General features: G+C 35.6%; 2 protein-coding genes and 1 pseudogene across 7 annotated transcripts; all 3 read left to right on the forward strand.

The window, feature by feature from the left end:
• Positions 1 to 1,284: 1,284 nt before the first annotated feature.
• Positions 1,285 to 3,777, forward strand: LOC126624955 (lipid phosphate phosphatase 2-like). 6 transcript variants are annotated; one of them, XM_050294013.1, is made up of 8 exons: positions 1,285 to 1,495; positions 2,023 to 2,298; positions 2,391 to 2,478; positions 2,590 to 2,699; positions 2,781 to 2,898; positions 2,975 to 3,163; positions 3,288 to 3,373; positions 3,453 to 3,777. In XM_050294013.1, the coding sequence occupies exons 1-8, from the start codon at positions 1,439 to 1,441 to the stop codon at positions 3,570 to 3,572; spliced, it is 1,044 nt and encodes a 347-aa protein (XP_050149970.1). In that variant the 5' UTR covers positions 1,285 to 1,438; the 3' UTR covers positions 3,573 to 3,777. The 6 variants fall into 6 exon arrangements, with proteins under 6 accessions (XP_050149970.1, XP_050149968.1, XP_050149967.1 ...); XM_050294011.1 differs by having other exon boundaries at positions 3,288 to 3,347; positions 3,431 to 3,777; XM_050294010.1 differs by having other exon boundaries at positions 2,781 to 2,874; positions 3,245 to 3,365.
• Positions 3,778 to 10,108: 6,331 nt separating this feature from the next.
• LOC126624958 (geranylgeranyl transferase type-2 subunit beta 1-like) lies at positions 10,109 to 14,179 on the forward strand (annotated as a pseudogene).
• A 3,108-nt stretch (positions 14,180 to 17,287) lies between these two features.
• On the forward strand, positions 17,288 to 18,381 carry LOC126624961 (heavy metal-associated isoprenylated plant protein 34-like). Its single transcript, XM_050294020.1, has 3 exons — positions 17,288 to 17,412; positions 17,594 to 17,669; positions 17,813 to 18,381. Exons 1-3 carry the CDS (start codon positions 17,392 to 17,394, stop codon positions 18,133 to 18,135), a joined length of 420 nt encoding a protein of 139 aa, XP_050149977.1. The 5' UTR covers positions 17,288 to 17,391; the 3' UTR covers positions 18,136 to 18,381.
• The last annotated feature ends 672 nt before the right edge of the window (positions 18,382 to 19,053 follow it).

Consider the following 19,053-nt stretch of genomic DNA (forward strand, 5'->3'; position numbering starts at 1 on the left):
TTATACCAAAGATAATACAATGATAGTATATCAAATTTATCACGTATTGTTGTGGATATTAATTTTCTTACATGACGTCATCATGCAAAAGGAACACAGACAAAATTAAAAAACAAAAGATTATTAATTTGATTCACCAGCCAACTTTAACATGATTGATCACTCAAGATATCAATTACTTGCAACATCATCTTTGCATGAAAGTTTTTTTGCTAGCTTGTTACAAGAAACTAGATTCACTTTGACTAGTACTAGTATCCCTTTTACTTTAGATTGTAATATTTCTCTTTAGCAAACTAATGTGAAAAATTGTCTGCAGTAGTGTGTCCATTGTCAAATATTATGCATCCATGTGTTGGGTTAAGGAAATCAGAGGCCTTTCCAGTGTGCAATTACTGTCAAAACTTCTATATTATATTGTTTTGAGCAAATATAATACAAGAATGTGAGTTGAGTTTTCCCAAGCTCATAAATTGTTTATGGAAGAGTTAGGTGCTATACTTCGAAAATCTGAGATATTCTTCAAAGCTGCCCTCTAACTGCTCGACGAATTACCTCTATGGACACTGATTGGGTAGCTGCTAGCCTCATGCCTTAGTATGTGCTATGGGCATATGGTGATAGGCTCACTTGGCATAGGTTAGCATCTGTTGACATGCTTGCTCAAAAGTTGCTGACATCAGTTGACATGCTGACTCGGAAAATGTTGACATTTGTCAACATGCATGCAATATGACTTGGCAAATGACCTCAGGCTTACAAAAGTTCGATGAAATGCCAATTTGCGCGCTATTCTTACTGACTCTCAAATAATATTTCTTGAATCTACCACTTCTTTATGGTACTTGAAATAATAGATTATACACGAGGTAGCAATGGGTGAGAATTATGGAGAACTTGATCAACTCGATGGTTTTGGAATTTGATTAAGCGGACATTTCCCAAGGGAAAAATTAATACATTTATATTATTTAGAAGAAATTCTCTATGTCAAACCTATTTATACACGGAAAAAATCACGTGGTAATTAATAAAACTCACAAAAGGCGGATATGAAATGTGGATTATGTAAGTTAGAGCCATGTGTCTTCTTTTGCAATCAAGTTTAAGTTAGTCGACTCCGTAATTTCGAATATTGATATTAATCTCAGCTGCTATACTTTTATTTGTAAACAAAATTTCTTCGACCATACATTTGGCTTATTTTATTAATGCATATTCAAAGGAGATTATCCAACAACAACAAAAAAGAAAATAAACTTTATAGCAAATGAAATTAAATGAAGGAGAAGGACGAGGACTGAAGTTATCATTTGAACAAAATGTTAAGATAATAAGATGAACTAGGTTTATTTTCTATTTTTTTGACAGACCCCGGCCGCCCGGCCGCCCGGCCGCCCTTCTATCTCCCTTTCTTTCTGTTTGAATCGCGCCATTGATGAGGGAGCCCGAGGCTTGGGGAGCTTATTTTCTTCTTCACAGTTCTCTATCAACGGTAATCTCTCCCAGTCTCTCTATATCCAATGTATATAGGACAATGTTTATTAGGAAAATATGATACGTCGTATGAAAACTAGGGTTCATGCATATCTTCAAGAATTGTGTTGTATATATATATATATGCATACACACACACACACACACACACAAACTAGGGTTTGTGAAAAAGTAGGCTTCACGTTCTTTGATTAATAAGAATTTTAAATGGCAGTTTGAATTGAACCACAAGTTGTTATTGTGAAACTTTAATCAGATAGTTTTCATGAAACCCTAGCTTGAGCATCAAAAATGGATTGGCATTTTCACGTCATTGATATCGTTGTCACACTAACAAGCTCAAAAATCATTCTTAGTCCTCGTTTGGTACCAAGGATTGAATTGGATTGGACAACTTACTAGGTTCATATGATCCTTCAAATGTGTAATTTTCAGGTCCTTATCTTTGGGAAAAAGAAAACAGTTAAGCTAATGACATTTGATTCTTCAATTGTGCCTGTTCTTCTATTCAACCTGGCCGTGTAGCTCACTCCTTTCCGAAAGATCATTTTGAATTGGTTTCGCACTCCAGTTGGAAAGAAGATGCCCGAGATGCAGTTAGGATCTCACACATTAAGATCTCATGGAGTCAAAGTGGCTAAACTACTGCACAAGTATGACTGGTTAATTCTTCTGCTTCTCGCGGCGGTTGATGTAACTTTGAATCTTATAGAGCCTTTTCATCGTTTCGTTGGCAAAGAAATGATGACTGATCTCAAATACCCTTTTCAGAAAGACACCATTCCCTTCTGGGCCGTTCCAGTATGTATCAGTTTCTCACCATCTCTTTTCTTTCTACCCTACATAGAATACTGAATACTTTACTTGACTATATCTTCACTTCCTGCATCTAGATTTACGCAGTACTCTTGCCTGTCGCCATCTTTCTCGTGTACTACATTTGCAGAAAGGATGTTTATGATTTGCACCATGCCATATTGGGTACTGCTTGTGTCCTTATAGGCTTCCTGTATACTAGGTTTTTATTTGGAAAATGATTTCCGCACAACCCTTTTCTTTTTGTAGGTTGATGATTACTTTTTCAACTTATAGGTCTTTTCTATTCTGTTCTCATAACTCTTGTAATAACGGATGCAATCAAGGATGCTGTTGGCCGCCCGCGTCCAAACTTCTTCTGGCGGTGTTTCCCTAATGGAATAGGTGTAGGTGACAACTTTTCTTTGGTTGTAAGCATAAGGACTTGTCCTGCATTATGCTGAACTCTTTGTCAATCACGTTTACAGATATATGATCCTGCCACTAACAATTGTGTCTGCACTGGAGAGAAGAAGATTATAAAGGAAGGACATAAAAGCTTTCCTAGTGGACATACTTCAGGTATCAAATCATCAGTCTCTTTCTGTGCGTCGTGCATTTTTAAGGCTATGCAGCTGAAAAAGACAACGCCTAATTCGGTTTGCAATTGTCAATTGTGCAGTTTCATTTGCAGGTCTTGGTTTTCTTGCATGGTATTTGTCCGGGAAGATCAAAGTGTTTGATCGTAGAGGCCATTCTGCAAAGCTCTGTATTGTTATTCTTCCGTTACTCTGTGCTGCTCTGGTGGGAATCTCTCATGTGGATGACTACTGGCATCATTGGCAGGATGTCTTTGCAGGAGGTCTTATAGGTTTGCTACTAAATGCAATGATACAATTTTCAGTTCCTTGACCTTCCACTGAATACAAAACATAATGTAGAAAGTTAAAAGATGATAATCCATCTTTTGGAACGTTCAATTTGTTTAAGCGCAGGAATTGTCATAGCTTCGATTTTTTACTTGCAGTCCTTCCCTCTCCCAAACCAGCGGGATGGTGTGTCAGCTATCTTATGTAAATATGTTCGTTTTCATCAACTGATAGCAATGCTGACCTAATTTTCATGTTTACATGTTTAGTTTCTTATTTTTTAATTTGCAGGGTAGGCACCTCATGCGTATTTCCACATGCTGGCTGCAGAGAGGAATGTTGGCGAGTCCGTGTCTCCGGCCACGAGGGTCAACTCTCTTCGGATGCGAAGAACAGATATCGAGAGTCTAGACTTCAGTCCCCAAGATTCGAGTCCGCTAGTCCACTAATTACTGGAAGAAGGGAGAAGATACTGAGTTGAGTTTGTATGTTAAATAGAAATCATATAGAAGGTCTGTATATATATATAAAATACGCGACGCGGGACTTCATTCAACGACTCCATATTGTATGTGTAGCTCCTAGCATCATTCTTTATTCAATGAAAATTTTACAATGTCTTGCTTTCCAAGTTCATCAACAGTCAAGAGTCTGAACTTTCTAAGGATTTGTTTATTGGTAAATGGTTTAGCAAGAAGCATTTATGTTGATAAACGTTCTTTTAGATACAGGTTAAATTTTTTATTAAACATCTAGCTTCTTCCTGAAAAAAAGAATTGGAATAGCTTCTTGAAGAAACACTTAGCAAGTGGTTCTCCATAAAGCACTTTTATGACTTAGAAAAAGTTTTAAGTTTTTGTCAAGGGGTAATGCTAAGGAGACTTAAATTTGTAGACAAAATTTGCAAATTAAATGATGTACCATCTATAGAAATGGGCACGTTTATCAATGTTTAAGTAATAATTCAATCATTAATTTACATATAGTTTAGTTTACACAATTTAATCTACAAATTTAATCTCCCTAACATTACACTTTTGTCAAACGTGAGAAACACGGTTACTTGGAAGAAAAACGCATTTACTCTCTTCAAAAGCAATCCCAAACGTGGTCCAAGTCTTGGTGTTTTTATTCTAAATATTGCAATGTGTTTCTCTTTTCATATAAATCTGTTAGTCTTTTTTTTTCTTTTGGTGAATAAATATGTTGGTACTTTGACATGTGAAGTTCTTGACTATAAGCCTATGAGAAGAAATTAGAAGGAAACAAAAAAACTCTCAAAGTCAAAGAAAACAATGAATAAATACGTCGGTACTTTGACATGTGAAGTTCTTGATTATGAGCCCTACGAGAAGAAATTAGAAGGGAAAAAAAAACTCTCAAAGTCAAAGAAAACAAATAAAAATGTGACGTTAGATGGAACAGTTGGTTGTTAATTGGTGATTGCTGGCAACCCCAAGTAGAGAGCTCCATTTACATCATTACAGTTGCTGCACATGCGTGCTCTCATAAATTCCTTCAACAATTTAAACTCCTTACCTTATTTGTCTGTGACATAAATAACTGCATTTCATCTTCGTCTTCATCACATACTATATATATATGTATGTACATGTATATCTATTGCCTTGCCATATGTAGCTCTCTCTCTCTCTCAGAAAAAAATGCAGATGACCTTATTCTGCGGAAACATGAAGAGGTACAGGAGGAGAAGGCGTTACCGCAGACTAAGAAATGCGGTTACTAATGAGCAAAACGCGATGGTTTCAATGGGGAAACGTCTTAAGTTTGGGAAAATTCGAGTGACCCCGATGCTACAAATCAAGGTGAAATCGTCGATAATGCTCTTGAAAAAGTTTAGAAATGCTTATGTGGGAATGATGCTTTGTTTTGCTGGACGTGTTGTGCAGTTGAATAATGGCATATAATGTTCACTTGTATCAGAAGACTAATGCTTCGCAGTTCTTAGCTTGAAAGCAATATATAAAGTTTTTACAATCAAGCTGAAGAATAATTTGTATCCTTTTGTATGTGTACGGAAAACAACTCATTCCCAGAGAAAAAGTTTCTCTATGACTCCGTCTTCCCCAAGATATTGTGAAAGGAGAAAAGTTAGGAGTGCATTGCATGATGAATATTTTCAATTTACTAGGAAGCTTTTATAATTTGGAAAAGAAGTTTTAAAAATTATTGAGTTCTTGCGATTTTTTTTTTTTCTGGAAACACGATGAGCAATATTGCAAGATAGGATGCCTTTTTTTTTTTTTTAAATTTTTAATTGAAAGATGATGTTTAATTTCTTTCATAAGGTAATAGGATAAGTTAAAATTCGAGCAATCAAATGCGAGACTCCGTTTTGATACCATGCGCACAACACACAACAGGTGTGAAGTTGTTTCTTTTTTTTTTTTTTGATGAACAAGATAATGTATTATCCGGGTAAAGATGCCAAAATTACAAAGAAGCCTACCCCGAGGCAAACAAGCCAATTACAGCAACTAAAAGAAGGGAATACATAATGAGTGATTTCAGCCAATGTTTGAAATCTGAAATTATGTAATCTAAGATGTTGATATGTAGAGGAAGCTTTTCCATTGTTTTTCCGTTGGTTCACTTGATAAGGTGCAGGACTAGGTCGGCATGGACAAAGCCGACTTTATGTCATCCGTTGCATTTCATATGATTCTTTTGCATTTCATCTGATTCTTAGTAGCCTTTCTATCAATTGTAAACTAAAAATGTTGTAAACTTGATCTTTTCAGATTCAAGATTTACTTAGCAGGAACTTCCAGCGTGTAAGCCAATTCTCACGCCACGATGAGTAGGTTTTATAGTATTGTATTTGATATCTCCTTAGTCAGGCCATCCACATTCGCGTGTTAGATTTTTAGTTGAATTCTTGCCTTATCTCGTTGTGCGTGTGCGCACTTGTTCTTGCAGGAGATCTCAGCATTCGTGCTTGTAAGCACTGTATTCATTCCCATCGGAGTTGCTTCCCTTTTTGCTTCTCGAGATGTATGGCTGATTTAAACCCAATTCTCTGCCTAATCTGTTTTTTTTTTCTAGTACTACATGTAGTTGATCAGGAAAATGATGTTTCTGTCAGGTTGTTGAAATTATTAATCGTTATGAAACTGATTGCATACCAATACCCGCAGTCTTCAGAAACTAAACAGCTCATTGAATCTTATCTTTCCGTATGGAAAGATGAAAGACTTCACTAAAGCTGAAAATTAGATTTTAAAATACTTATCTTTCCGTAAGAAGGGAATACAAATTTGTGGTTCTTTTTGGTATTTGAGTTTATATATTTTCAGATCTGAGTTATTGTTTATTTTGTTTTAGTTTTATATATTTTCAGGATCCCAAGTTCACGAGGAACCAAAGGTATTCCCTTCTTACTTTCTTTATCCCTCCATTTTCTTGGCTCTTGTAAATTGTGTGGTTTTTCTTTACCTTTGCATTTGATATTCATGACTTCTGTGAGGGTCCATATACTGCATGTCATCTGGTTAATTCGTTTTTGGAGCAGCAAAGAGTTGATGAGGTGCAAGGCCTGCTGGGGAAGATGCATCTGTCCAAAAATGTTTGCCTTCGAGTTTTTTTTATTTTTTATTTTGGTATTAGAGAGAAGATATGTAACATTACAATATATGTTTGTGAGATTCAGAAAGTGAAACTTGGTTTCATGGTTGTAGGCTTTCTTCATTTCATGAAAATTTAATTTTTTTTCATTTCCTCAATTTAGTTTCAATTTTTCAATTTTTTTATTTTTTTATTAATTAATTCATGTTGGCACAATTATAATATAAGTGCCAACATGGCTGGAAAAGCTTATCTGAAAAAGTTGTTAGAACGGGGCACAAATGGACCACTGTTTGTGCTTGCCTCTTTGGCACAAATACACTATTGTGCTCTTTTAGCAATGGTGACGCCCGTAGAGTGCACATACACAAAGATAGTAGCTGCATTGTTGCTATTAGTCTATGAGCACAATTGTTGGTGCTTTTTGGCCTCAAGGGGCACATATAATTTATTGTGCGCAGTGGCCATTTTTGTTGTAGTGAAATAGATTCGATCGAGTTCAAGTGTAAAGTGGCGAGTACCCTGCCTTATCCGCCAAACCAATTTATTACTTGTAGCTATAATCAAAACAAATCTTCCAAAACACGGTGGATGTTGATTGGTAAGTACATACAATAGAAAGCAACCGCCCAACTCACATCACATGCTCTGCGTGGCTAAGTGCTGACTTTAAGTTCCTCCAATTTATTTACTTTGCTTAAAATCGTGTTCATTCACAATTCCTGCATGACTGCTACTGACTTTGCCTAAAATCGTGTTCACATCACAATTCCTGCGTGGCTAACTGCTACTCACTTTGGTTGCTGCAAGAAGTTTTCTAGATGGATATGAATTACACAACTTAATATTTACTCATCTTTAATAATTTTTTTGGTCTATTTCTAATCCAATCACACCTACTTTTTTAGTTATAACTTACACGAGTCATTCAACTCCATTTGTGACTTGTTTTACAGATCTATCTTTGCCTTGAATTATATCCCTCTCCGTCTCTCACATCCTCATATCAACTGCGGGGAGACGAAGTTTAGGCAAGCTAGCATGGAGTGGTACAGCTACCAAAGGAGGATATCTTCGTCTAGTTCTAGAGGATGCCCTTACCGCAGACTAGACAATTTTGTAACAGCTTATGACGAGGAAGAGGACAATGAGAAGAGTGCAGTTGTGTTGAGACAAAGACAGATCAGTGATCTCAACTTCAAGTACACAAAGAGGAGAGGGATATCTAAACTGCCACAGAAGATAATGTCGTCCATCGTGCTTCTGAAAAGGTGTAGAGATGCTTATGTGGAAGTAATGCTTAGCTTTGCTGAACATGTTGTGCAGTTGAACGGTGGAAATTCCTACTTATAAATGCTCCATAGTCCTCACTTCTCAGCTCCGAAGTCGTTAAAAGTTCTACTTAATCAAATTAAGGACAAGTTTTAGTTTGTGGGTATGTTGATTTGGATTAGGGCTCTTGTATTAGATTAGTGATATTTTACTTGATTATGTATTATGCATATATTTATGTTCCTGAAATTCTAATTAGCACTCCAATAAATCCAATATCATGTTGATTCTTTTTGATAAACTTTCTGAAAATCAGCGACTAATTACAATTACATTACATGTACACTTGGCCTGATGATTTTCAAAGAAACATTTTCTCTAAAGTTTTGTGCTTGTGTATAGGTAAATATATAATTTACCTTTTGTATGTAATATACCTTGTGAGCAGAAATGCAGGACCAAATTCTGAGATTCATCAAGACTCTTGTCAACGTTTTGCTTTCCAAAAAATATCTTACATCTTCTAGTTGCAGCTGCCATGTTCACTCTGCAGCTAGGTTTGGTCACAGCAGCAGGTATACATGATAAGGGTCGTAATTTTCACACTCCATTTCTTTCTCTTTTTTCGGTGTAGTAGAAAAAATGAGAGTGCAAAAAATTGTTTTCAGGTAAAATATATGATCGACTCTATCCATTATTATTCAACTTCCTTACAAGTTTTATTTATTTTTTACATTGAAGTGTTGCATGGTGATGCAGATCATCACGATATGAATATAATTAGGGAACTGAGAGAACGGCGGTCACCAACTCCTTTGAGTCCAAAATCACCACTTGCAAACCAACAGCCGGGCATGAGAGTACCTGCTCCTTATCCTCCTGTTGAACAACCGCCTCCGGCTGACCCTCCTCCTCCTCCTCCTCCTCCTCCACAGCTTCCAATCCCAAACAACAACAATTTTGCCTGAATTTCTTCACAACATTAATTAATTTTCTAACTGCTATGCTTTAAGCGCCAAATGCAACTAATATGTAGTGATTAAGCTTAGTTGCTTAGTTCATTAAAGATTAATAAGTTGGAATAAGGGGATAAGATTGCCATGCATGTATTGTAGGTTTTCCGTTTTATTTGCTTTTATTAGAAAACGCAGTTTCCTTGCTGATTTTCTTGTCACGGATCGGCTAACCAAGTGCCGTCTTCTTCTGCTTCAGATTTCTTTTTTCTTTTACTTATCAGTATTTTTAAAAATTGCTTTTATACGTAACGTACGTATATATACATATACATATATATCCAGCAAGTATGATGAACACACGCGGTGAAAGGGACGGGATCATACCATATTGCTTATATGTATAATTGTAAGGAAGAATATTCAAAACATAGTCGCCCCTGAGATCTCAGAGGCCTTTGAGTTCTTCGAGCATTGATGCATTCCACAATCATATATTTTAATCGAATCAGACTATAAAGTTCGCAACAAAAACATGCTAGATAAAATGTGATCCAAAAGAAACATATTAGAGATTGATCCGTAGGGCTGGTTTGGGATACTAACATAGAAAGTACTTCTGCTTACATGCGTTTTTACTTGAACTGGTTTTATAGACAAACTTTTTCATTAAAAGTTCAAGTGTTATATAAAAACACTTAAAAGTCGTTTGGAAGTGATTTTAAAATAGTTGCACACTCTTTTGGTGAAAATGTTTTTGGGATCAGTTCTTAGAAAAAATGTAAATGTAAGTGAAACCTGTAAAAGCACTTGAAGTGCTTCATACTAGAAGCACATAACCGGTGCTTCTTGCAAGAAGCAATTCATTTGCTTTTGGAACTTAAAAATATTTTTCCCAAAAACACTTTCAACCATTAAAATGTATTTCCAAACGAGTCTTATATCTCTAGAAAACGCTTCTATTACTAGAATCGCTTCTATATTAATCTATCAACGTATTCAAACCTCAAAAGTGCTCAAGTTTGTCAAAGTGCATTTGTAACCATGTTTTGAAGCCGTCTCAAACAGGCAGTATATGCTGCACACTATTACTCAGCCCACAAAAACACAAATTCGTACTAGTCCCTCTTTAAGTCCAAAATCCCACGCCGCAGCAGCCCAGCCCACATCTCTTCTCTCTGCACTCTCTGCGTTCGTCACTCCTTTATTTTTTCAGTCGTCTCTTCCTCCTCCTCCTGCATCCTAATCGATCTTCGTCTTCTTCTTCTTATTAGCTGAATCGGGTTTTCCAAGACCAGGTAATTTTATTTCCATTGGTAATTGTTTCGTGTGTTAGCTGACACTTATTTCATTGAATTCCATTTATCTTGTACTGATTTTAACATTAATATTGCTCATTAAACTTCATATTTCTTGGATTTAGATTGATTAATCTTGTTTTTAATTAGTATTAGCATACCCCCATTACCAATTTACTAAAGTTCATGGCTTTGCTTAATTTTGAGATGTTTGTTAACAGATGGGAGAGCTGGCAGCTGAGAAACATGTTCAATTCATTCTCTCAGTCGAAAAGGTCTGATTTTTAATCAAAATTCAATAAAAAAACATTTCCTTTTCCCTCACACATGTGTATAAATACATATATGTTTGTGTGTGTGTGTGTGTGTGTGTCTATAATGTATGTATAATACTAACATGGTGATACTGTACTCAGAAGAAGGACTCTTTGGAGGCTGTGGCAATGGAGCATCTAAGAATGAATGGGGCATACTGGGGCTTGACAACTCTGGATCTTCTCGGAAAGATTCAGGTTGTCGATGTCGATGAGATTGTTTAGTGGGTCCTACAGTGTCAGCATGATTCAGGTTGTTACATTGTATACATTTCTTAGCTCAAAAACACTAAATTTTGTTCGTTATTGGTTGTTTGTTGATTTTGAGTTCGAGACCAAATGATGACTTGATACAGCTTCGTACATGTAGGTGGGTTTGGTGGTAACATTGGGCACGATCCACATGTACTATATACCTTAAGCGCTGTGCAGGTCTTGGCCCTGTTTAACAAGATTGATGTTCTGGATGTCGACAAGGTTGCAAGTTGTATCCTTTTAGCACATCTGTTTGTAAAATTTGAAATGAACCTTCATTTCATAATGCATGCATTTTCATTTGGTGAATGCTGGTGTATCAAATAATCGGTAATTCTTGTGTAAAGCGGCTGCTTATAGCTCAATTTGTAGTATTTTGGCATTTATTGATTAGACAAACAAATTAAATCAAAGAGAAATAAGAAAATTTTGCTAAACTTAATATTCAACTCAGATGTTGCTGCACTGCAAAACAAAGATGGATCATTTTCCGGGGACATGTGGGGTGAAATTGATACAAGGTAGTCATTTTCGATTTCCTTTGCATCTCGTATTTGTTGAAGTTACCAGCTCTTTATTCGAAACATGATTTAGTAACAAATTGTTTTCTGTTTCTTGAAACGAAAGAGAAAGTAAGCAATTTTATTTCTTTTAGGTTTTCGTACATTGCTATATTGTGTCTCGCGCTACTACATCGATTGAACAAAATCAATGTGGAGAAGGCCGTGAACTACATTGTAAGTTGTAAAAATCATGATGGCGGATTTGGATGCACACCTGGTGCGGAGTCTCATGCAGGTCAAAGTATGTTATTTACCCTATAGTATCTGTGTGAAGTTTTTGTTTCTGATTAGGTGTTTCCTTTTTCTCTCTTCAACGGAAATAGCAATCATTCTTGCATTTCATCTGTCCCAATGGAATTGATCGTCAATATAACTTGCGTGGTCTGAGAAGAGATGCAATCCAAGAATGACTGGTCTTTAATGGAATTATCAGTCAAACTCCCAAATCTAGGAAAATATTCTTAATTTTGCTTAAACCATCCACAATTGATCCAGCAATGGCATATTTATTCAGTTATACTATCTGGATGCCTAAATTAGACTCACTTAAACTTTGATCTGCCCATGCCGACTGCAGTTTTCTGTTGTGTGGGTGCTCTTGCTATTACGGGTTCTCTACATCATATTGACAAAGACCTTCTTGGGTGGTGGTTATGTGAGCGGCAAGTTAATTCTGGAGACATTCTTATCAAATCAAAAGCTAAACCTGGAGGCCTTAATGGCCGTCCAGAGAAACTTCCTGATGTAGGTTTTAAATTTTTTTTAATTGAAACAATTTTGTTCAGTAAGCAATCTTGTACCCATCCTTACTGCATTTACACTTCGTTTCAGGTCTGCTACTCATGGTGGGTTCTTTCTAGTTTGGTCATGATTGACAGAGTTCATTGGATTGATAAGGAAAAGCTTGTCAAGTTCATTTTAGACTGCCAGGTTAGATTACCCTAACAAGCTATATGTACATTTGGATTATCCCTGTTATCTTATTTCCGTAATTCAAATGCTATTCATGTAACAATCAATTTATCTGAGATGTTTTGGGCAATCACTGAATATTGCAGGACATTGAAAATGGAGGAATTTCGGACAGACCAGACGATGCTGTTGATGTCTACCACACATACTTTGGTGTAGCTGGTATATAAGCTTTGGCATCACCTTTGTTTGTTTTCCTCAATTCTTTGCCTAATTATTTGGCATCTTTTACATTGTAACCTTTCTGGATGATTATAATTGATGTGCAGTTGGAGCTTATGAGCTTCCAACTTCATCCAGACGGATTGCTAGGATCTGCTTATAGTTGGGATAAAATTTCAAAGTGATTATATGAGAAGATTTATGTTCTTAGTTGAGTCTCATGCTTACAGGGTATTGATTAATTAAGGTTCATGCAGGACTTTCCCTTCTTGAATATCCCGGGATGAAGGCCCTAGATCCAGCTTATGCTTTGCCAGTTGATGTTGTGAATAGGATTATCTTGGGCAAATAAAGGTTCGTTTACAGGATTCCGATTTGCATCTCTTGCTGCAATTCAATGCCTTTGTGCTTTCTCGTATAATGTCACAAATTCTCAACTGCCTATTGAGATGCAGTAAATAACTAATTGAAAATGTCTGCATGCTAATTGCTAGTCTCTATTGTGTTTATTTTGATGGGTCAATTCAGCTACTTTAAAAAACATTATACTTTGGTTGCAATAATAATTTGATTACCACACGGTTTTCATAATTTGGTCTGTGATCTTATTTCCTTTTGTTAGTACGCGGTTTCCCTTGTTGACTTTCTTGTCGGAGATCTCGGCCAATCCGTTTTTAAGAAGTCTTTTTCTTTAAATATTTTTATTTCTTCGCAAACTATTCAATCATCGGTTGTTTATATGCAATTTGAGTTTTTCCCCCCAAGTCCCAAACTACATATATGCTTAAAAATAAAAAAGGTATACATATCAGCTGCGATGGAGACATCACATATAACATACAAGGAAGAATATTTCAATGTCACCCTTAGAGATATACTGTATATTTTGTTGTAGAACTAAGTATTGACATGTGAACTGCAAGGCATTTGTAAAATATTGTTATGGGCTTTCATCAAATTAAAGTTTTGGAATGTAGCTAGCTGGTAGTTCATGAGTCATGACTGATCAGCAAGAGTATATATTAAAGAAGTGGGGGATTGACAAATCAAAGAAATTAACGAACACTAAGAGATATGCGAGTCTCTTCTTTCTTTCATTTCATTTTGCTTATTGCTTTGCTAGCTACTAATTTGGCTATGCAGCTGAGTGTGCAGGCTAATGCAGGTTGGTATTTTCGTAGCATATATTCTTATTCATAGGCTTGTTTGGAGAACCCTTATATATATATATATATATATATATATATGCACTAGCTGGGATCCAATTTTACTGTCTGTATAATATATATATGGAAAATTTTGCAGATATGAGGCTGCAGAAAGCAGAAGGAAATCACATATTGCCAAGCCCACCTCCTCCTCCGCATTCCGAATGAGGTCAAGAGTTGTGTTTCTGGTGGGGCTGATACCCCAATTACTCCTTCACCGGCTCCGACTGCAAGATGATATCAGGCTATCAGATTAATGTATATCAATTTATTAGCTATTTACATGTAAATATATATTGTCACTAATCAAATTATTGCTGTATTAGTTAGTGGTCCCTTTGATCAACTGTTCTGATACATTGGCACCACGCTTGCGCATTAGTCTGTTAAAGAGGATATTCAACACAAATATAGGAGAGGTACTGTTCATGTATAATCTTTATAAAAGTGGTGAGGGAGAAAGCGTGCATAAACCCAAACAAAATGGAGCCCTAGCTGCCGGCCTTAGCCTTCGGCTTTGGTGCTGGTGACAACCCCTTTTTTCACCTCCTTCCCTCCCCTTCTTTCTTCTATCTCACTCTTATCTCAATTTGTTCCTGGATTTTATCTCAGTTTTCATTGAGCTTTGTCTCAAATTTCCTCTGGACTTGTCTCGGATTTGGGCCTCATGCCCCTTCCCTCCCTCTCCTCCGGTCCAAACCCAAACCTCCAACTCTCCCACCCTTTCCTTCTACCTCCTTGCCTCATAATCCATCCCCACCTCATCCTTTGCTCCAGCCTGCGACCGTCATGTTAGAATTCCCTCGAGGCCAAGCGTTCTCTGGCTTCAGCCAAAGTGAGGGTATTTAACTTACTCCCTTAGCCTCACATTCTAATTCTATCCATGTGAAGGGGATTTGGATGCAGTGACCATCTCTTGGTTTAGTGTTTTCAATGATAAAATCTGGTTGTGGTGTGCTTTTGGTTGCGGGTTCGAAATTTTTTGTGTTGCAATGTCTTAATCGAATTGACCACTCAGTCATTTTCTCTCGTGTTGCTACCTTGGTGGCTACTGGCAAGCCGTTCGAGGCGGCAGGTGCTGCATTCTACCCTTGGAGGATAGAGATTAGGGTTTTTGTTTGTTTGCTTATTGGGCTAAGCTTTTGTGTATATGAATTCCCCATTGTAGTTTAGGTTGACATGTAACCTTTTTTATTGCTCAATGAATGTTACTTTTCATATAAAAAAAAATAATAAAAAAACCACAAGAATACGAACTAGTGCAATATATATCTCAAATATTTGCGACATCTTGACGTTCTCCTTCAATTTTCTCAGAAATTCATACAAATTAGTATTTAATAGTTAAAACTTTTTCTGATACTAAACGAGCAAGAATCTCTCTCTTTATGTAAAAAGAAAAATATTAAAAAGAAAGTGAACAACAAATATGCAGAAATATTGTATCAGATATGGTCATATAAACCCTAGACAAACAAATTAAAACGTGTCAAACTATCGATGGTCCAAACAATTATGAGGTGAACCTAAGATCTTTCATTTATAAATGAAGAAAAATACCTATATATGTAGTATTAGTGACTTTTGAAATAGTATATATGAGTTAATATAATTTGCAGATATGAATTAATTTAGGGCAGCATCTTCTCCGAAACCAAAGAAACATCCTAAGGAGATAATGAATTAATTGTCGCGAATTATGAATTATTGTAATATTTTTACGCATAATATTGAGATATAAGTTTATTTGTAAGATTTACGTATGACAAGTAGAGTTGTTTCCGAGAAATTGGTAAAGATAAATTTTATTTGAACTCATATAACCTATCTCTACACCCAGCTTACTCTTTACACTCATATTATTTTTTATCAAACTATTAATCTCTCTTTAAACCCAAATTTACTACCAATACTACACTCACAGACTCAATTCAATATGCAAATTTATACACCCATGTTTTCACATTAGAAGCTACCCGGATCAGTCTCATGAAGATCCATGTTATTTAAATTCATAAATCTAATTAAACATGGTTTCCATGAGACTATGAGAGTCAAACCCAATTAATCAAACCCTAGTTAGTTTAACAAATGCATGCATATTTTGCAAGCCGACTTGCAGTATTGGGAATAACAGCTAGCAAGCATGCACGGAAGTTAGAAACTGAGAAATGAAAACTCTTTCAGAATATATAAAATAAAATAATAATAAGATCAAAGGACTAATTATAAACACTCAATAGTGCACAAACAAAATGAAAGGAAGTGCAATGATTATCATGTCACATGTTTACAGTGCATCTACATAGCAAGACTACTAATTAAACATGAGTAACATATGAATGTGTTAATTAAAGAATTAAAAGTACTTTAATTACTTAATTAAAATGGATATTTAAAATTGAAGAAAAACAATTGATTTAGAACTAGGTGTTGATCTTGATCAGCTGCTGCTTGTTGTTTTGGCAGCAGTAGTAGCAGAAGTAAAAGCAGGTTTCATGCAGGTGATGAGTAGTGTTGGAGATGGTGATGGTGATGGTGATGGTAGTGGTGCGGTTGGTGGATGGTGGTGGTGGTAGTGATGATGATGATGATGATAAAGGTCTATAAGAGCGTCTTATGATTTTTCCCAGGAAAGAACGTAAGCGAAAGATTACGTGATCGTTATGGTTTGATTAATGGGTGGGTTTATTGATAAATTATATTTTTATTGTTAATTTCATCTTGTACTTAATAGTAATTATGCAATAGAATAGTAAATATATTTCATGTTTAAAGTATAAGTTGGGTATAGAAAGAGGTTATATGGGTTCAAATAAAATTTTCCATTGGTAAATCAGAAGGCAAAAAAGGTCATCTTATTCGAGTTTTTGATTTATACAAGATCAATGATGGGTAAAATCGAATACAAACACAGACTGACGCTGTCTCTTCGGTTCGGTTTTATTTTATTTGATTTGGTAAGTTAAGAATAATTAATGTAATTAGAAGTCACTGATATGCATAAATGAAATGAGATCTTCTGAAGCTCTTATATGCGTTACTACTCTTCTAAAGAGGAAAATATCATAAGATTATTCTTTCTTTTGCTCTAAATTCTACTTTCTGCAATTTTCTACTTTAAAATTCCAGAATTTTTTCTTAGGAACTTTAACGAAAAACTCTCGATATTGTTCATTTTAACGAAAAACTACATTTTTTCACTAAAAAGTCAATCCTGGTACTATACACTTTACCCTTTATTTTGTTCTTATCGTTAAAACTAAAAAATATCAAGTTCTTTTAATTAGTTTTCGTTTTTTTCCTTTTGTTTTTGTGAAATGTGTATTTTATAACTTCAGAAGGCAAGATTTCACCTTCACCGTTATTATTGTTAACTTTTAATCTTAAAAAACCGACATATTTAAACAAAGAAGGAAAAATCTAAAAATATATGATCGTTATATCTTAATAAATGACCAGTAAAAATTCCATCACCCAGCTCTATAAATACCACACTCTCGTCTTGTCTCAAAACCATTATATACCCTAGCACGAGCCTGCCTCTTTTTCTCCTTAGAAAACCCTTCTCTCTCTCTCTCTCTCTCTCTCTCTCTCTCTCTCTCTAAGCACTCCTATCGTGAAGGTGTTGGAATCAAGTTGTCTGCAATGGAGTCTCGTACTTACATGGTATGATATATAACATAATTTCAATACGGAAATGATTCCGCACATACTTTTTCTTCTTTGATTTTATTCAACTCAAATCCCAGAGACAAACAAGCGCGAATAAATCACCTTCCCTTCAATATCCTATTCAACCTCTTTTGTCCTGAAAATAATTCATTTTGGGCTGTCTCTTAATTCACAGACTTGTGGATTGAAAGTAGATACCAAAACTGGTGGATGGCACAAGTGCTTGACGAAAATGCTGAAAAAGATCCAAGGTATATTAACTCTCTTTATTAAGTTTCGCTTTAATTAATTTAGCAAACCATTTTTTCCTTTATCGGCACAAACAGTGGTACGCACTGATCTCATCAATCGGCCAGAAATTGAAATGTTAGTTTGTGTTTGGATGGTTTATTAGGAGCATCATACAATGTAGATGCAGAGGCAGGTATGGCATATATTTCTGGGAAAGTAGACCCCAGAAAGTTACTGAGAAGGCTAGTGAAGGCCGGGAAAGAAGCCGAAATCTGCTGGGTCAGGACGGGAGATCAATGTACCTACTATGATGGATATGGCGGCGAGAGCAATATTCGAAATGGCAATGGTTATTATGATCATTCATATAATTATATGGATGGTTATTATAATGGTCATTATGGACATAGTTCATCATACTACCCACACGGCCATTATGGACATAGTTCATCGTACTATCCCCAGCCGACGCCGTATTACTATTGATCATCCAGATGATCAATAACTAAATAATTTTGTTCACTCCTTGTATTAATTTGGACAAACAATTTTGTGTCAGGGTTGATCATTAGATGTCGACCGACCTAGCTACGTACTCAATTATTTCTTTGTACTAGCTAATACGTATATGGTATCCATTATTTTTGTTTGGATACTATGTCTGGAACAAATGAATAAGTACTCTTGGGACCTATTACAAATTTTATTTTTTTAATAAATTTTAGTTTCTTTTGTTCTGGTTTTGTTTCGTTTAATTGCATAATGTGCATGCGTATGTGGAACTCATATACGAGCAAATGATTTCACCTTTGCCTTCTGCCTCTATTTAATTTGTGCAGGTAATTAAACAAAAAAAAATCGTTTTCTGGTGTAATTCTGCTTATTTACGTATACATCTCGAGCCTAATCAAACAAAATTTCCGGTAATTATTCAAAAGTTTTCTAAAAACAGAATTTTAATAGAATTTTACGGCTTAATTTTCATTGTATTGCATAACTGAAATATATATACAAGATACAATCCTTGTTCTATAAGGAAACAATAAGCAATAAAGGACGCACACATATATCCTTCCTAATAAAGGACTCCTAATATTTACAACATATTTACATACCCTTTAATTACTACTCACGGCAACATAATTGTGTGCCAAAATCATCTTTCTTTGTTCTTGTTTACTTGTTTAGTAATATGAGTACTCAACTAATTAATCAGCGAAGATTGAGGATTAGCAAAGTTTTGATTGACGCATTATTTTGTGCACATTCACGAGAATCCCAGCTTTTGTGCATATACCTTTCTTAATCCCTAATTTTGTGCATTACTTATGCTCCAAGCAACAGATCGATGTAGAGACCTTCCCATTAGGTTTCAAGTCATGACTATTTTATTAGTCATTAGAG

The sequence above is a fragment of the Malus sylvestris genome, chromosome 6, assembly GCF_916048215.2.
Source record: "Malus sylvestris chromosome 6, drMalSylv7.2, whole genome shotgun sequence".
NCBI classification, from domain to species: Eukaryota; Viridiplantae; Streptophyta; class Magnoliopsida; order Rosales; family Rosaceae; genus Malus; species Malus sylvestris.